We start from the raw sequence: 16,594 nt of genomic DNA on the forward strand, positions 1-16,594 counted from the left end.
TGAGGTGGCCTGCTCTGTGAATGTGGCCTGTTTAAGTGCCCCAAGAGCTCAGAGTGCTACATTTCCATTAGAACCACCTATGGTGCCTAAAGATAAATTTTATTCATATAAAAAATGACCACCTGTCCCAGGATCCAAAGAATTGATAAAAAATTACTTAGGAAAATATAAATTGTCAGAATGAACTCAAGAAGACGCAGAAAATATAAATAGAACAAAGAAAGTATAGTTCCTCCTTGTCTAGCCTTCCAAATAGGGCCAGAAATCAGTATCTCAGCTTTTGTTTACTTCTTTTGTATTAAATTCAAAGGAGTTGCAACTTGTAGTTATTCTTCTGTTTACTGTCTGCAATTTTGTCTTCCTTCAGTGGACTAGAGTCTTCATGAGGACAGCAACTGTGTCTCTTTTGGTCTTGACCATTTTTTTTCTAGTCTCTCAGCAGATACTTGTTGAATGCATTAGCAAATGATTGTATTTAACCTGGAAAGCAGTTGGGTTTTTTTTTTTTTTTTTTTTTGAGTTCTGAGGCGTTTCCCTTTAAGTGAGTCCTTGGTCAGCATTGTTGAGTGCAGGTCTCCTCAGGATTTCTGGAACTACAGGACACCACATAATAGAGAAGGAGGAGACAGTGGAGGGCACATCTGTGTTAGGATAAGAGCAGGCTTGGAAGTAGCCACTGGCAGGGTTTCCTGGAGCTTTTTGTTTTGAATGATTCCTGTTTGTCTTTTATGTGTAGTGACTGATGCTACACTCTGGGCAGACTTTGCCTAAGTTTCATAAATATTTAATTGGCTTTTTCAGGAGAATAAAGGCAGCCCCGCTGATGACTGAAAATGACAAAGCATCCACCTAACAGACGAGGAATCAGCTTTGAAGTGGGAGCCCAGTTGGAAGCCCGGGACCGATTAAAAAACTGGTACTTTTATATTTTTCTGTTAATTAAATTCCTTCAGTAAAGGATTTTTGCGAGCATTGATAAAGAGGGGTAGCCTGTGCTTTTCTGTAGTGTTTTCCTGCTCCCTGACCCTTGGAAGGTAGAAGACTTAAGCCTAGAGATGTGGAAATGTCCTTTCGTTTTGGTGCTGGGATCCGTCTGCCATGGAGACCATTCCGTGTCTACTTGTTAATACTTGTTTCCCCTTTCTGCCCGTTCGGAGAAGGAGTGATGGGAAAAAGAAGCATGGATGGCTACAAGGCAGGGAAGAGTTAAAAGTGGCACTCTCTTGCTCTTGGCTCCCTGTCTGGAAGAAGAGAGAATAGATCAGGGATGGAAGCATGAAGGAAAGGGGTTAGATTGGAATAGTTTGTGTGTTGTGAACAACTCCTCCTGTTTTCTGGGTGTGTGTTGTGGTTGAAATTTAGTCATCACTCTGTATGGTGATTAAATGTAGAAGGCCGAGGGCTTGTAGTCCTGACTTTTCATTGACTTGTAACCTCTGGGTGGTAATTCCCACTTTGAGGATCAGCTTCATCTGTAAATGTGTGGATAGTAGTAATACCAACCTCAGAGTTTTTCTGAGAATCATGTAATAGAATATGTGGAGAAAGGCCTTCCTTACCAACTGTTGGTAATGATGGTTGTTGAGAACGTCCTACAATTTGGTCATTTGTTAATGTTTAAAGTAAAGGTGGGGGTTTCAAAATTCAAGCATTTCTGAGTGTAGTCCTTTTGGGGAGTTTTCTGAAAATAGACTGACCAGTTCCTGGGGTGTAGGAAGAGAAGAGAGGGGAAAAGAGAAGCAGGGAAATGTTGGCTGGGGCAGAAAATGTCTGCTGCCTTTTGGGGATAGAAGATTTGATAAATGAATTGTGGACCTTTTGAATACCTTGTTGTTTTAGGCTGTTTGTATTATCTGTGATTATTTCCCTTTTTTGTTTTCTCTCAGCTCTTTTTAAGGCAGCTTAATCAAGGGAAGAATTCTTTTCAAATGTGGAAAAAAATTAAAATTTAGAAAAAGTAAAGAAGTACAGCTAGCCATAAAATAATCTGTATAGTTATCTCTCAGAATAAATATTACTGAATATTAATAAAACAAATTAGTATGTAAAATTTAATAAAAAGATTTAATAAATTAATAAATGTCACTCAGAATAAATGACGTTTTTGTTTTATTATATATATGTTAAAAAATTAAGGCTATAAAACATTTCTGATTTAATGCAAGTGTCTTTTATACCTTACCGATTCAATTCCCCTTCTGTGTTCCATAGAGGCAACCAGCATCCTGAAGTTGGTTGTATCCTTTCTGTCCATGTTTTTACATTTTAACTATATATATGTATTCATAAGTAATAGTTAGAATCACTTTATTTAAAATCGGTTCATTTAAAAATGAATGTTTTATTATATTGTTTGTTCCTTTAGCTTGTGTTTGTGTGATTCATGCGTACTGATATATAAGACACTCCTCCTAACTTCTGTATAGAGTTCTGTTGGATGAATATACCAGATTAAAAAAAAGGAATATATCATATTTCGTTTATCTAGTCTCCTACTGATAGACATTTAGATTCCAGTTTTTCACTTTGTTTATTTTCAAAGTAAGCTCTAGGCCCAGTGTAGGGTTTGAACTAATAACCTGGAGGTTAAGAGTCCCATGCTCTCTACTGAGCCAGCCAGGCTCACCTCCAGTTTTCCCACTTTAAACTTAATGTTGCTGGGGCGCTTGGTTAGCTCAGTCAGAAGAGTGTGCCACTCTTGATCTTAGGGTCATGAGTTCAAGCCCCATGTTAGTGTAAAGATTACTAAAAAGAATAATAAATTTAAAAAATAAACAACACACTGTTATTGTGAACATCTCTGTAAATGACTTTTTTGTGTATCCTTTTGCAAGAATACTTCTTGGGCAGTGGCTTTCAAACCTTTTTTATGGCAATTTATAGTAAGAAATATATTTTAAATCCAGTGTAATACACCCATATACACATAATAATTTAACTGGAGCAAAAATTTAGAGACAGTTCTTAACCTTAGACATGCATTATATTCTGATTTTTCCCTCTATGTTGTATGTATGTTTCCTGAACATATGCACAAATGCTGGTCTAGATTCATTAATTTTATTTTAGAATCCAATGGGTCATGAACTGCTGTTTGATAAGCCCTACTCCAGTGAATTTGTTGAGTAATATGATATACACATTTTCAGTTTTACTGGAAATTGCCAAGTTTATTTCCAAAATGCTTCTGTTAAATTACACCCCCAGAGTAGTGCATTAAACTTCCTGTTTTTCCACGTCCTTATCAATCCTTGCTTTTTTTAAAAATTATTTTTATTATTATTATTTTTTAAGATTTTTATTTATTTATGTGAGAGAGAGACAGTGAGAGAGAGCATGAGCGAGGAGAAGGTCAGAGAGAGAAGCGGACTCCCCGCGGAGCCGGGAGCCCGATGCGGGACTCGATCCCGGGACTCCAGGATCATGACCTGAGCCGAAGGCAGTCGTCCAACCAACTGAGCCACCCAGGCGTCCCTCAATCCTTGCTTTTTAAAGACTTTCTGGTTTTGCTAATCTGTTGGTTATGAAACTTTGTTTTATTCTATGTTGCTTGTACTTCTGGTGAGGTTAAGCATTTTCTAATATGTGTGTTCTGTGACTTGTTCTTGGCTATTTTCCTATTTGATTGTCTGTTCTCAATAATTTATTAGTGTTCTTCTAATACATTATGGATTCCAATTCTTTGTCAGTTTGTGTTGCGGAAATCTTCCAGTCTGTAACTTGTCTTTTCAGCTTGTTTGTTTCTTTTTTTTTTTTTTTAATTTAAAAAAAGGTTTTATTATTTATTTATTTGAGAGAAAGAGAGAGGACAAGCAGGGGGAGCAGCAGGCAGAGGGAGGGAGAAGCAGGCTCCCTGGTGTGGGGCTTGATCCCATCATGACCTGAGCTTTACTGACTGAGCCACCCAGGTGCCCCCTTTCAGCTTGTTTCTGGTATCTTTCGTGGCATATAATACTCTCCTAAATTCTTCTAAAAGTTTTAAAGTTTTGCTTTTCACATTTTGATCTTTACTTACCTAGAATTGATCCTATGTATGGGATGAACTTGGTCTAATTTTTTTTATTCACAATTTAAATAATCAGGTGCCCCATTATCGTTTGTAGGGCAGTCCATTCTTTCCCCACTGATCTGCAGTACCACTTCTATATACCAAGTGCCATAACATGGCACTCTCTTCTTAGCTTCTTACTCTGTTCTATTAATTTATATTTACTCTGGTGCTAATAGCAACACATCTGATTTACATTGCTTTAAAGTAAGTCTTGATAGCTGTTAAGACAGATTTTGCCCCTGTATGCTTTATTTGCTGTATTCTTAAACCTTTTCTCTTTTTCTCTTTTTTTTTTTTTTTTTGAAAAAACTGAAGCATAATTGACATTCAGTGCTATATTAGTTTCAGGTATAGATCTTTACTTTTAATGTGAATTTTAATTTTATTTTTAAAATGATTTATTTATTATTTATTTAAATTATTTATTCTAGAGAAAAAGAGAATGTGCATGTGCGAGAGGGTGTGAACGGGGTGGGGGGAGGGGCAATGGGAGAGGGAGAGAGAATCCTTAAGCAGATTTCCTGCTGAGCAAGGAGCCTGACACGGGGCTAGGACTCTGAAATCATGACCTGAGTGGAGATCAAGAGTTGGATACTTAACTGACCGAGGCACCCAGGTGCCCTGAAAATATTACGTTTTTGTATTTATTCACATTTTCCTTTATAAACATAAGTAATGTTTTATAACCTTCATAAAGCTTTTGCATGTTATCTATTAGACTTATTCCTAAGTACCTTCTGGTGTTTGTTGCTTCTGTGAATGGATCTTTTTTCTTTTATTGCAGAGCATGCACATGCATGCGTGAGTAGGCGAGAGGGGCAGAGGGAGAGGAAGAGAGAGAATCTTAAGCAGGCTGCATGCCCAGCTTAGAGCCCGGGCTTAGTCTCAGACCCTGTGATCACAACTCTGAGATCATGACCTGAGTTGAAATTAATAGTCAGATGCTCAACTGATTAAGTTACCCAGGAGCACCTTGTGAATGGATTTTTTTTAAAAGATTGTATTTATTTATTTATTTGAGTGAGTGAGCAAGAGAGAGAGAGAGGGGAGAGCATATGTGAGTGGGAGGAGGACAGAGACAGAGAATCTCAAGCAGACTCTGTGCTGAGCGTGGGGCCCCATATGGGGCTTGATTCTACGATCCTGAGATCATGATGTGAGCTGAAACCAAGAGTGGGATGCCCAACCTACTGAGTCACCAGGTATCCCTGGATCTTTTTATATTACATTTTCACTTTGGTTATTGGAGACTCAATGCTCTTGAGTCTTGTCGTTGACCAAAGTCAGTGTGTGAACTTTACCGAGAACATAGTTAAACTGACTGACCCACCCAGGTGTCCTACTGAGATCATAGTTTAAAAGTAACTGCTAAAGGGGTGCCTGGGTGGTTCAGTGGGTTAAGCCTCTGCCTTCAGCTCAGGTCATGATCTCAGGTCCTGGGATCAAGCCCCGCATCGGGCTCTCTGCCCAGCAGGGATTCTGCTTCCCCATCTCTCTCTGCCTGCCTCTTTGCCTGATTGCGATTTCTCTCTTTCTGTCAAATAAATAAATAAAATCTTTAAAAAAAAAAAAGGTAACTGCTAAAAAAAGATTTATGACATTTATGAGATTGTTGGAAATTTGAACATTGATTAATGATATTAATACTGGGTTCTTTGTTCTTTCAGCACACCTCTATTAGTCCTTGAGTATTTTCTTTTTTTCTGGCACTACTTAGAAGGCCCACATTTATTTTGCCCCTGTCATTCTCTAGACCCTGGAGTCAGCCATTTCTCTAAGGAGGCCTAATTCCTTTTAGGTGGAAGTAGTGTTTAGAAATAACTCTGGGCACTGGTTTTATTGCTGCTAGAATGTTACTGCTTTTAGTCCTTTTCAGTGGATAGAGCTAGGAAATAAAATTTTTGAGAAATTGTGAGTTCATTTTGGTATTTCCAACTTAAATTTAATATTTTGTAATTCATATTTTTATTTTTGTCTTTTATTTTGAAAATTTTTTTTCTAAAATTTAATTTTTTTTTGTTGTTGTTGTTCAATTTTATTTATTTACCTCACAGAGAGAGAGAGAGAGATCACAAGTAGGCAGAGAGGCAGGCAGAGAGAAAGGGGAAAGCAGGCTCCCTGCTGAGCAGAGAGCCCGATGCGGGGCTCGATCCCAGGACCCTGAGACCATGACCTGAGCCAAAGGAAGAGGCCCAACCCACTGAGCCACCCAGGCGCCCCTAAAATTTAATTTTTAATCAGTTAATCAATTAATTGATTTTAGAGGGGGGAGGGAAAGAGAATCTTAAGCAGGCTCCATGACCCTGAGATCATTAGCTGAGCTGAAACCAAGAGTTGGGCGCTTAACTGACTGAGCCACCCAGGCACTACTGTGAGTTCCTTTTTAATACTCTTGCAGTATAATTTTCTATGTTTGAAGTTATTTTTAAATATATATACAGTAAAATTTCCCCTTTTCTGGCATACATGTGCATGACAGAGAGAGACATAATGAGAAGGGGAACACAAGCAAGGGGAGTGGGTGAGGGAGAGGGTGAGCTTTCCCACCGTGCATGGAGCTCAATGTGGGGCTTGAGCCCAGGACCTTGGGATCATGTATGACCGAAGGCAGACGCTCAACAACTGAGCCACCCAGGCGCCCCAACACATGTATAGGTCTTATAAGTATCACAACTTACAAGATAAGGAGAACACCTAAAGAATTTGCTTATGCTATACCCTTGTCGGTCTATAATTATTTGATTTGATTTTTAAAAATTTTTTAAAGATTTTGTTAATTTATTTTGTTTATTTTTTGAGAGAGAGAGAGCACATGAGTGCATGCCATAAGTGGGGGACAGAGGGAGAGGGGAGAGAGAGAATCCTAAGCAGGCTCAGGCTCATTGCGGAGCTTGATGCGGGTCTTAGTCTCAAGACCCTGAGATCATGACCAAGCTGAAGTCGAGTTGTATGCCCAGCTGACTGAGCTACCCAGGCCCTCCGAAGATTTTTTTTTAAAGATATTTATTTATTTATTTGACAGAGACAGATCATAAGTAGGCAGAGAGGCAAGCAGAGAGAGAGAGGAGGAAGCAGGCTCCCCGCTGAGCAGAGAGCCTGATGCAGGGCTCGATCCCAGGACCCTGAGATCATAACCTGAGCTGAAGGCAGAGGCTCTAACGCACTAAGCCACCCAGGCGTGCGCCCCCCAAGATTTTATTTTTATGTTATCTCTACATTCATTGTGGGGCTGAAACTCACAACCCTGAGATCAAGAGTCAACTGCTCCACTAACTGAGCCATCCAGGTGCTCCTGATTATTTTTTATTTATCTGTCTTTCCTTCTAGAATGCTAGCTCAGTTGAGGGCTAGTACGGTAGATTGGGTTCTCTGAGAAGCAGTGTAATTGATTGATTTGGAAATCTCCTGTAAAGGGAAATGGGGAATGAGGGGAAGAGGCTGGGAAGAGTCTTAACCCCTGGCAGGGAGAGAAAAGGAAGGTAGGATGTCTTCCATCTACCAGTAAGTTTTGGCAAAGGAGAAAGGGATTTCTCAAGCCATTGTTGCTATCAAAAGAGTCTTGTCTCCCAGGTAGAGTCTTATCTTAGTATACCTGCTCACTCAATCCTTGGCTGGGAACAATGCTAGGGAAGTGTGGAGATGGCATAGAGGTCAGGATGGGTTTAGAGCCTTTGCGGCTGGGGTCAGTTATTATCTACTTGGTAAGGTTGTGGTGGGTGCGTTTCCAAGGCAGCCATGGATGTGCAATCAATTTTGTTTGCTGATATATCTCTAGTGCCTGAAAATTGCACCTGGCATATAATAGGTAATCAATAAAGTATTTGTGGACCAAGTTCCAAATGATTGTAGGAAACATTTTTCTAGGTGTTCTGATTGCTTACATCTTAAGCCTGAGAGAAATTTTTTTTTAATATTGCAGAATTAGATAGCAATTATGTGCAGGCCTGACAGCGCCAGGTTCCCTATATACAGCTATTCCATTAAATCTTCTCAGCAAGCTATGTTGTTTATTATTTCGATTTTATAAATGAGGGAAGAGACAAAGGCTCACAGAGGTAAAAATCCCTTGTTCCAAATTTCACAGCTAGTGTGTGGTGCAGCTGGAATTGAACCCGTTTATCTGACTCCAAAGACTGGCTATGCCTCCCAGGTGATTCCTTTCTCTAGTGATGTTTTTCTGAGTGCTCTTCCATATTTTCTGGATTTACTTCTAGGTTGCAAAAAAAAAAAAAAAAAGTCATGAAAAGGGTTAAATTATTTTTCAAAACCCATGTGACAATAGACGTGTATGAAGATACAAATGTGACCCAGAGTGGGTGAGTGGGTCTTTCTGGATTAATGCTTCGACATTTCTAATAGGTCTATATCTTTGATTTATTTTGTCTGTGATGCTTATACAGAAGCCTGGTTTCTCTCTTCCCTTCTCTACTACATATGTACTTACGTTAAACCACAGTAGCAATGGTAACTAACATTTATCAGAGATTTGCTATGTGTGAGGTACAATGCTAACTGCTTTAATTGCTTTACATGAGGTATCTCATTTAATCCCCCAAAGCAAACCCATTTGGAACTGAAGAATCTGAGATTAACTTGGTTTGTTAGAAAACAGTTTTATGTATACCTGATCAGAATGCATTTGTAAATTATCCAAACCAGCTTTTCCTTCCTAAATTCTAGGGTCCTGAAGAAATTACAGGATTAGGATTTTTATTATTTAGAGAGGGGAGTTTGTAAAATACAGATTTAGATTTTCCATGGAAGTTGTTAGTTCTAAAAACAGTTTATCTCACCAAATAGGGTATGGATTATTGATAAGAATGCATGTTCTAATTTTGCACCTACCACTTTGGGGGACAATTTCCAGATATCCATTTCCTACTCTGTAGATGGTGTAAACTTGCCTGCCCACTTTACCTCTAGGTTATGCAGATGAACCGAGTAGCATGTGAGAGGCTGTAGTCTCCTAGCAATCATGTTTGGTGGCTAGAACAGAAACTGCTAGTTCTACCTCCCTCTGCCTTGTTCCCTTCATTTGTCAGGAGCACACCATCTGCCTCAAACAGTAGGCCTGGCCTTCTCTCATCTTGCCCAGAAAATGGTGCAAAATTCCTTCTGTCTGTTGCTTTCCTGACTCCGTGGCACATTTCCACCGCTTTGTTTCCATATAAGTTGATCATAGTCTCCTTTTACTTTTTGTACAAAAGATTTTTTTTTAAAGATTTTATTTATTTATTTGACGGACAGAGATCACAAGTAGGTAGAGAGGCAGGCAGAGAGAGAGAGAGAGAGGAGGAAGCAGGCTCCCTGCCTAGCAGAGAGCCCGATGTGGGATTTGATCCCAGGACCCCGAGACCATGACCTGAGCTGAAGGCAGAGGCTTAACCCACTGAGTGACCCAGGTGCCTTACTTTTTGTATAAAAGATTTTAAAATCTGAGTTGTGTAATGCCCTTAGTTGGCTCTCCTCTTAAATTTTCTTTCTTTTTTTTTTTTTTTTTTTAGTATTATTTGCATCGATCAAGTCTCGGTTCCTGGTTGTTACCTCTTGCACATCTTTTTCTTCTTCCTTTTTTTTATTAACGTATAATATATTATTTGCCCCAGGGGTACAGGTCACCATACATTTCACAGCATTCACCATAGCCCATACCCTCCCCAGTGTCCATAAGCCAGTCACCCTATTCCTACCCCCCCACCCCCCAGCAACCCTCAGTTTGTTTTGTGAGATTAAGAGTTTCTTATGGTTTGTCTCCCTCCTGATCCCATCTTGTTTCATTTTCACCTTCCCTACCCCCCCACAATCCCCTGCCCTGCCTCTCAAATTCATCATATCAGAGAGATCATATGATAATTGATCAGTTTATCTGATTGACTTATTTCATTCAGCATAATACCCTCTAGTTCCATTCACATTGTTGCAAATGGCAAGATTTCATTTCTTTTGATGGCTGTATAGTATTTCATTGTATATATATATACCACATCTTCTTTATCCATTCATCTGTGGATGGACATGTAGATTCTTTCCATAGTTAGGCTGTTGTGGACATTGCTGCTATAAACATTTGGATGCACATGCCCCTTTGGATCACTACATTTGTATCTTTAGGGTAAATACTCAGTAGTGTGATTGCTGGGCCCTGGGGTAGGTCTATTTTCAACTTTTTGAGGAACTTCCATACTCTTTTCCAGAGTGGCTGCACCAGCTTGCATTCCTACCGACAGTGTAGGAGGGTTCCCCTTTCTCTGCATCCTTGTCAACATTTGTCATTTCCTGACTTGTTAATTTTAGCTATTCTGACTAGCGTGAGGTGGTATCTCATTGTGGTTTTGATTCGTACTTCCCTGATGCCGAGTGATGTGGAGCACTTTTTCATGTGTCTGTTGTCCATCTGGATGTCTTCTTTGCAGAAATGTCTGTTTATATCTTCTGCCCGTTCCTTGATTAGATTATTTGTTCTTTGGGTGTTGAGTTTGATAAGTTCTTTATAGATTTTGGATACTAGCCCTTTATCTGATATGTCGTTTGCGAATATCTTCTCCCATTCTGTCAGTTGTCTTTTGTTTTTTTTTTTTGACTGTTTCCTTTGCTCTGCGAAAGCTTTTGATCTTGGTGACGTTCCAAAAGTTCATTTTTGTTCCCTTGCTTTTGGCGATGTTTCTAGGAAGAAGGTGCTGTGGCTGAGCTTACCTCTTCACTTCTTGTACCATCCTTCCCCGCTACCCCCTTTTTTATTTTACTTTTATTAAAGTAATTTTTCACTGGGTCATCTGACTGACTCCGTCAGTGGAATATGTGACTTTTGATCTTGGGGTTATGAGTTAGAGCCGCATGTTGCATGTACAGCCGAATAAAAATAAGAATCTTATAGGGTACCTGGGTGGCTCATTCGTTAAGCTTCTGCCTTTGGCTCAGGTCATGGTCCCAGGGTCCTGGGATTGAGCTCTGCATCGGGCTCTCTGCTTGGCGGGAAGCCTGCTTCTCCCTCTCCCACTCCTCCTGTTAGTGTTCCCTCTCTCACTGTGTCTCTCTCTGTCAAATAAATAAATAAAATATTAAAAAAAACTTACAAAAAAAGTGAAAATAATTTTTCATTTCTGAGCTTTTCACATACATGTTTTGAGTGCTGGGAGTCAGACACTAAGCTACAGACTGTGGAATGAAGGAAGAATCACATAGGCCCCTCTAGGTTAGAGGCCGCTCAGGTGTTTGGCTCTGGCTTTAGCATTGCTGACCAATGATGTTAATCATATATGCTCATGGTTATGTCTTTGCTAATAGCTCACATTTATTTATTTATTTATTTAAAAGCTTTTATTTATTTGTCAGAGAGAGAGAGGGAGAGAAAGTACAGCAGGGGGAGCAGCAGGCAGAGGGAGAAAAAGGCTTCCCGCTGAGCAAGGAGCCTGATGTGGGACTCGATCCCAGGACCCCGGGATCACAACCTAAGCTGAAGGCAGGTGCTTAACCGGCTGAGCCACCCAGGTGTCCCAATAGCTCACACTTATTGGGGGATTTTTTCTTTGCCAGGCACAAGTCTAAAAGCTTTACATGTTATACCCTATGTAATTCTCATAACACTAGGAGTTGTGGGTATTTTTATTATTCCCATTTTATACATGAGGAAACAGACGCAGAGTGGTTAACTAAGTTGCCCAACCTTGCACAACTAGATGAATTTGGAACTTGAATCAAGGTAGTCTGGCTTGTGAGCATGACAGGGCATAACTTTGATCCCCATGCTGTGTCTTGTACCTAGGGTAGAAAGTGAAGTTTTTGAAATTAATTATATCATAAAGTGATACTTAACTCTGTACAGAGTTCATATATAACCCCCGGAGGGAGAACAGTTAATTTCGTGTGTGGGAATTTTAGATGTCTTCCCACAGGTGTCTTATGCTAAGGCATTCATTCAGTGCTAGATGCTGGAGATAGAGTGGTAATTAAGACTGATGTGTAGTCCCTGATTTTTAGGAGCTGACATTTGGTGGAGGTAGATGGACCGTAAACAAGCAGACCCATACCTGTAAGGTTAGGTGGTGATAAATGCTAGGAGGAGGAATAAGTACTAAAAAGTGGACAAGAGTGTGACATGGTGTGTGTATGTGGGGTGTTTTTTCATAAAGAAGGTATTCAGGGAAGATCTATCTATTAAGGAGACATTTGAATAGTGATCCGAGGAGCGCCTGGGTGGCTCAGTGGGTTAAAGCCACTGCTTTCGGCTCAGGTCATGATCCCAGGGTCCTGGGATCGAGCCCCACATCGGGCTCTCTGCTCAGTGGGAGGCCTGCTTCTCTTCCTCTCTCTCTCTGTCTGCCTGCCTCTCTGCCTACTTGCGATCTCTGTCTGTCAAATAAATAAATAAAATCTTAAAAAAAAAAAAAAGAATAGTGATCCGAAGTGAGGGAGGGAGTGAGCCAGGTGGATATCCAGGGGAAGAGGGATTTAGGCAGAGGCAGCCAAGGCACAGCATGCTCATGTTCAAGATGGAAAAAGAGGGTAAAGATTAATGGTGTCAGAGGAAGGAGATGAGTCCACGTATGTCAGCAGGAGCCAGATCTGGTCATACTTGGGGATTTGGAATTTATTCTGAATATAATAGGAAGTCATTGAAAGATTTTAAACAAGGAAATGACATTACCTGGTTTCAGTTATTTAAAGTGGCTGTGGTTGTTTTGTGTAGAATATCCCGTAGGCAGGCATGGAAAGAAAGAGGGAGAATAGTAGTCTTTGGTTCTAGTTTGGATTAAAGGTGATAGTTGCTTGAACAAAAAAAGCAGCAGTGGAGATGATGGGAAGTGGTCAGAGTCTGAGTATTTTTTGAAGGTATAGCTGACAGATTTGCAGATGATATTGTAAGAAAAACAGAAGAGTCAAGGATGACTCCAAGGGTGTTTGGTCTAAGTGCTAGTAGAATTACTACTTGCTGAAATGGGGAAAATTAGTAATTTGGTTTTGGACATGTTAAATACTGCATTCCTTTTAGATAACCAAGTGGAGATCGTTGAACAGATGGTTGAATAACTAAGTGAGTCAGGCACTGAGGTGTGAGCTCTGGGTTAGAGATAGAAATTTGGGAATTGGCAGTGAGTAGTACATGGGATTAAAAAAAATAGATTTTATTTTTTAGAGCAGTTTTAGGTTTGCAGCAAAATCGAGCAGAAAGTACAGAGAAGACCCATCACTTGGCCCCATACTTTCATAGCTTTCCCATCAACACCCTGCAGGAGAATGGTACGTTTGTTACAGTTTATGGACCTACATTGAACCATCATTATCACCCAAATTCCATAGTTTACGTTAGGGCTTACTTTTGATGTTGCACATTCTTTGGGTTTGGACAAATTTATGATGACACATATCTGCTGCTATGGTATTGTACAGAGAGTTTCACTGCCCTAAAAATCCTCTGTAATTTGCCTCTTCAGTTGTTCTTATCCCCTAACCCCTGGCAATCACTGACCTTTTTGCTGTCTCCATAGGTTTATCTTTTCCATAATGTCATCAGTTGAACATAGATACAGTAGGTAGCCTTCTCAGATTGGGTTTTTTTTCCATTTAGTAAGAAGCAATTAAGGATTCTTTATGTCCTTTCATGGCTTGATAGTTCATTTCTTTTTAGCATTAAATAATATGTTGTCAGAATGTACCACAGTTTATTTATCCATAAGTTTTCAACTCATTTGTGTAAATACTAAAGAAGGTGGTTGCGGGGTGCCTGGCTGGCTCAGTTGGTAGAACATGCAACTTTTCTTTTTTCTTTCTTTTTTTTTTTTTTTTTTTAAAGTAAGCTCCCCATGCACTATAGTGCCCAGTGTGGGGCTTGAACTCACAGCCCTGAGGTTAAGGACCTGAGGTGAGATCAGGAGTCAGACCCTTAACCAACTGAGCCACCCAGGCACCCTGAGCATGCGACTCTTGATCTTAGGATCGTTAGTTCAGGCCCCATGTTGGGTGTAGAGCTTACTTTAAAAAAAAAAAAAAAACGTGATTGCCAGATCATATGGTATATTTAGTTCTGCAAGAAACTGCCAAACTCTTTGCGAGTGGCTGTACCATTTTGCATTCGTACCACCTGTGAATGAGAGTTACTATTACTCCACATGCTCACCAATATTGGGTGTCCTCAGTGTTTTGGATTTTGGTCATTATAATAGGTAAGTGGTGGTATCTCATTGTTATTTAAATTTGCAATTTCTCTAATGAAATACGTTGAGTATCTTTTCATACGTTTATTTGCCATCTTTATATATTCCTTGGTGAGGTGTCTGTTAAGGTCTTTTGCCCATCTTTTGTTTGTTTCTTTGTCTTGTTGTTGATGAGTTTTAAGAGTTCCTTGTGTATTTTGAATAACAGTTCTTTATCAGATGTGTTTTCATGGGACTGGATGAGCTCATCCAGGGCTGTGCTCTGGCCGCTAGCCACATGTAGCTGTTTAAGTAAAATTGAAAATTCATCTCCTGAGTCACACTAGGCACAATTCCAGTATTCAGTAGCCACATGTGGCTAGTGGCTACCAATTGGAGAGCAGAGATGTAGGAAGTTTTCAATGAGAAGGTTCTGTTAGATAGTGGTAATCTAGGTAGTCAGTATAGATAAAAAGGAGGACTGAGCCCAGGATCCTTCCTGTAGATGTTAGCAGATGTAGAGGAACCAGCAAAAGAGACTGGGAAGGGGTGACCATTGAGGCAGGAGGAATCCCAAGAGGAGGATGTCTAGAGGCTTAGTGCAAAAAAGCATTTCAAGAAGCAGGGAGTAATAACTTCAGTTTGTGACGCTCCTGGGTCAAGTAAGATGAAGATTCAGTGACTACTGATTCGGTGACATTGAGGTTTTAGATGATCTTGATGAGAGTTGTTTTAGTGGAGCAGTGGGGACAAAATCCTGATTGGTCTGAGTTCAAGAAAAATGGGAGAGAGACTGGTATGGTGTACAAATGGAGGAATTAGCCATTTACAGGAGCAGATAGTTCATTAATTATAAGGGGAAAAGGGAGGCTGGATATACAGATAGAAATGAAGGTTGGCAGGCAGAATTGGTGATGGAGCATGTGTTTTTTTCTTTGTGTATGTATGTCTGTGTTTTCTGTTTTACACTTGAGTTATAGGGGCACCCGGGTGGCTCAGTTAAGCATCTGCCTTAGGCGCAGGTCATGATCCCACATCCTGGGATTGAGATCCACATTGGGCTCCCTGCTCGGCGAGCCTGCTTCTCCCTCTCTGCCTGCTGCTCCCCTTGCTGTACTCTCTTTCTCTCTGTTAAATAAATAAAATCTTTTAAAAAAATAAATAAAATTGAGTTATAATTTACATACTGTACAGTTCTATGAGGCTTGCCAAATTCATAGTTAAGCATGTACCACCACAATCAAAATGTAGAGTGCTTTTATCACCCTACAAAATTTCCTTGTATCCTTTTGTAGTCAACTCCTCTTACTGCTTTTGGCTCTTATGACCCATGATTCTGTCCTTGTACATATAGTTTTACTTTTTCCAGGCTGTTATAAAAATGGAATTGTATGGTGTTGTAGTCTTTTAAATTTGGCTTCTTACCATATTCACTTATAGTACTTTTGAGATTCATTCACACTTTAGCATGAATCAGTCATTTGTTCCTTTTTTTGTTCCTTTTATCGCTGAATAGAATTCCATTGTGTGGATGTACCACAACAGTTCATCTGTGTAACTGTTGAAAAATATGAATTGTTTCCAGTTTTTACTAAATATGAGAGAACATAAGTTCTCATTTGTCTTGCGTAAATACCAAGGAGTGGGATTGCTGGGTCACAGGTTAAGTGTGTTTAACTTGTTGAAAAACTGCCAAACTATTTTCTAATGTGGGTATTCCAGTTTGCATTTCTACCAGCAATGCATCAGAGTCCCAGTCGCTCTGTGTCTTTGCCAGCACTTGGTAGGATTCCTTTGTTTCCCTCCTTTTTTAATTGTTTTACTAAGTTGATTTGTAGTTTATATACTGTAAATTCACTCTCCTAAAGGATACAAATGAACGATTTGTAGCATATTCACAAAGTTGTACAACTATCACAACTACCTAATTTCAGAATATTTTCATCACCCCAAAAAGAAACCCTGTATGCATTAGCAGTCATTTCCTTTCCCCCCTCAGACCTCCCCATCCTTGGGCAACTACTAATATACTTTCTGTCTCTGTGGATTTGCCTATTCTGGACATTTCTTAGAAACCAAATCACACAATATGTTTCTTTGTGACTAACATCTTTCACTTAACATATTTTCTTTTTCTTTTATTTTTTTTTTAAATATTTATTTATTCATGAGAGACAGAGAGAGAGAGAGGTAGAAGCAGAGGGAGAAGCAGGCTCCCTGCAAGGCAGGGAGCTGGATGTGGGATTCGATTCCAGGACCTTGGGATCATGACCTGAGCTGAAGGCAGATGCTTAACAGACTGAGCCACCCAGGTACCCAGCATATTTTCTTTTTTGAAAAATAGACTGACTCCATGCCCATTGTGGGGCTTAAACTCATGGTCTTGAGATCAGGAGTCACATGCTCTACCAAC

At 39.8% G+C, this 16,594-nt stretch overlaps 1 protein-coding gene across 1 annotated transcript in view; it reads left to right on the forward strand.

Moving 5' to 3' along the window:
- Positions 1-16,594, forward strand: part of PHF20 (PHD finger protein 20) — a 141,224-nt gene that overhangs the window by 23,053 nt on the left and 101,577 nt on the right. Inside the window, exon 2 of the mRNA XM_047744269.1 lies at positions 802-916. Within this exon, the coding sequence (XP_047600225.1) occupies positions 834-916 (83 nt within the window). The 5' untranslated portion in view covers positions 802-833. The remainder of the gene's footprint in view (positions 1-801; positions 917-16,594) is intronic.

Source organism: Lutra lutra, chromosome 9 (assembly GCF_902655055.1).
Source record: "Lutra lutra chromosome 9, mLutLut1.2, whole genome shotgun sequence".
Lineage (NCBI taxonomy): Eukaryota > Metazoa > Chordata > Mammalia > Carnivora > Mustelidae > Lutra > Lutra lutra.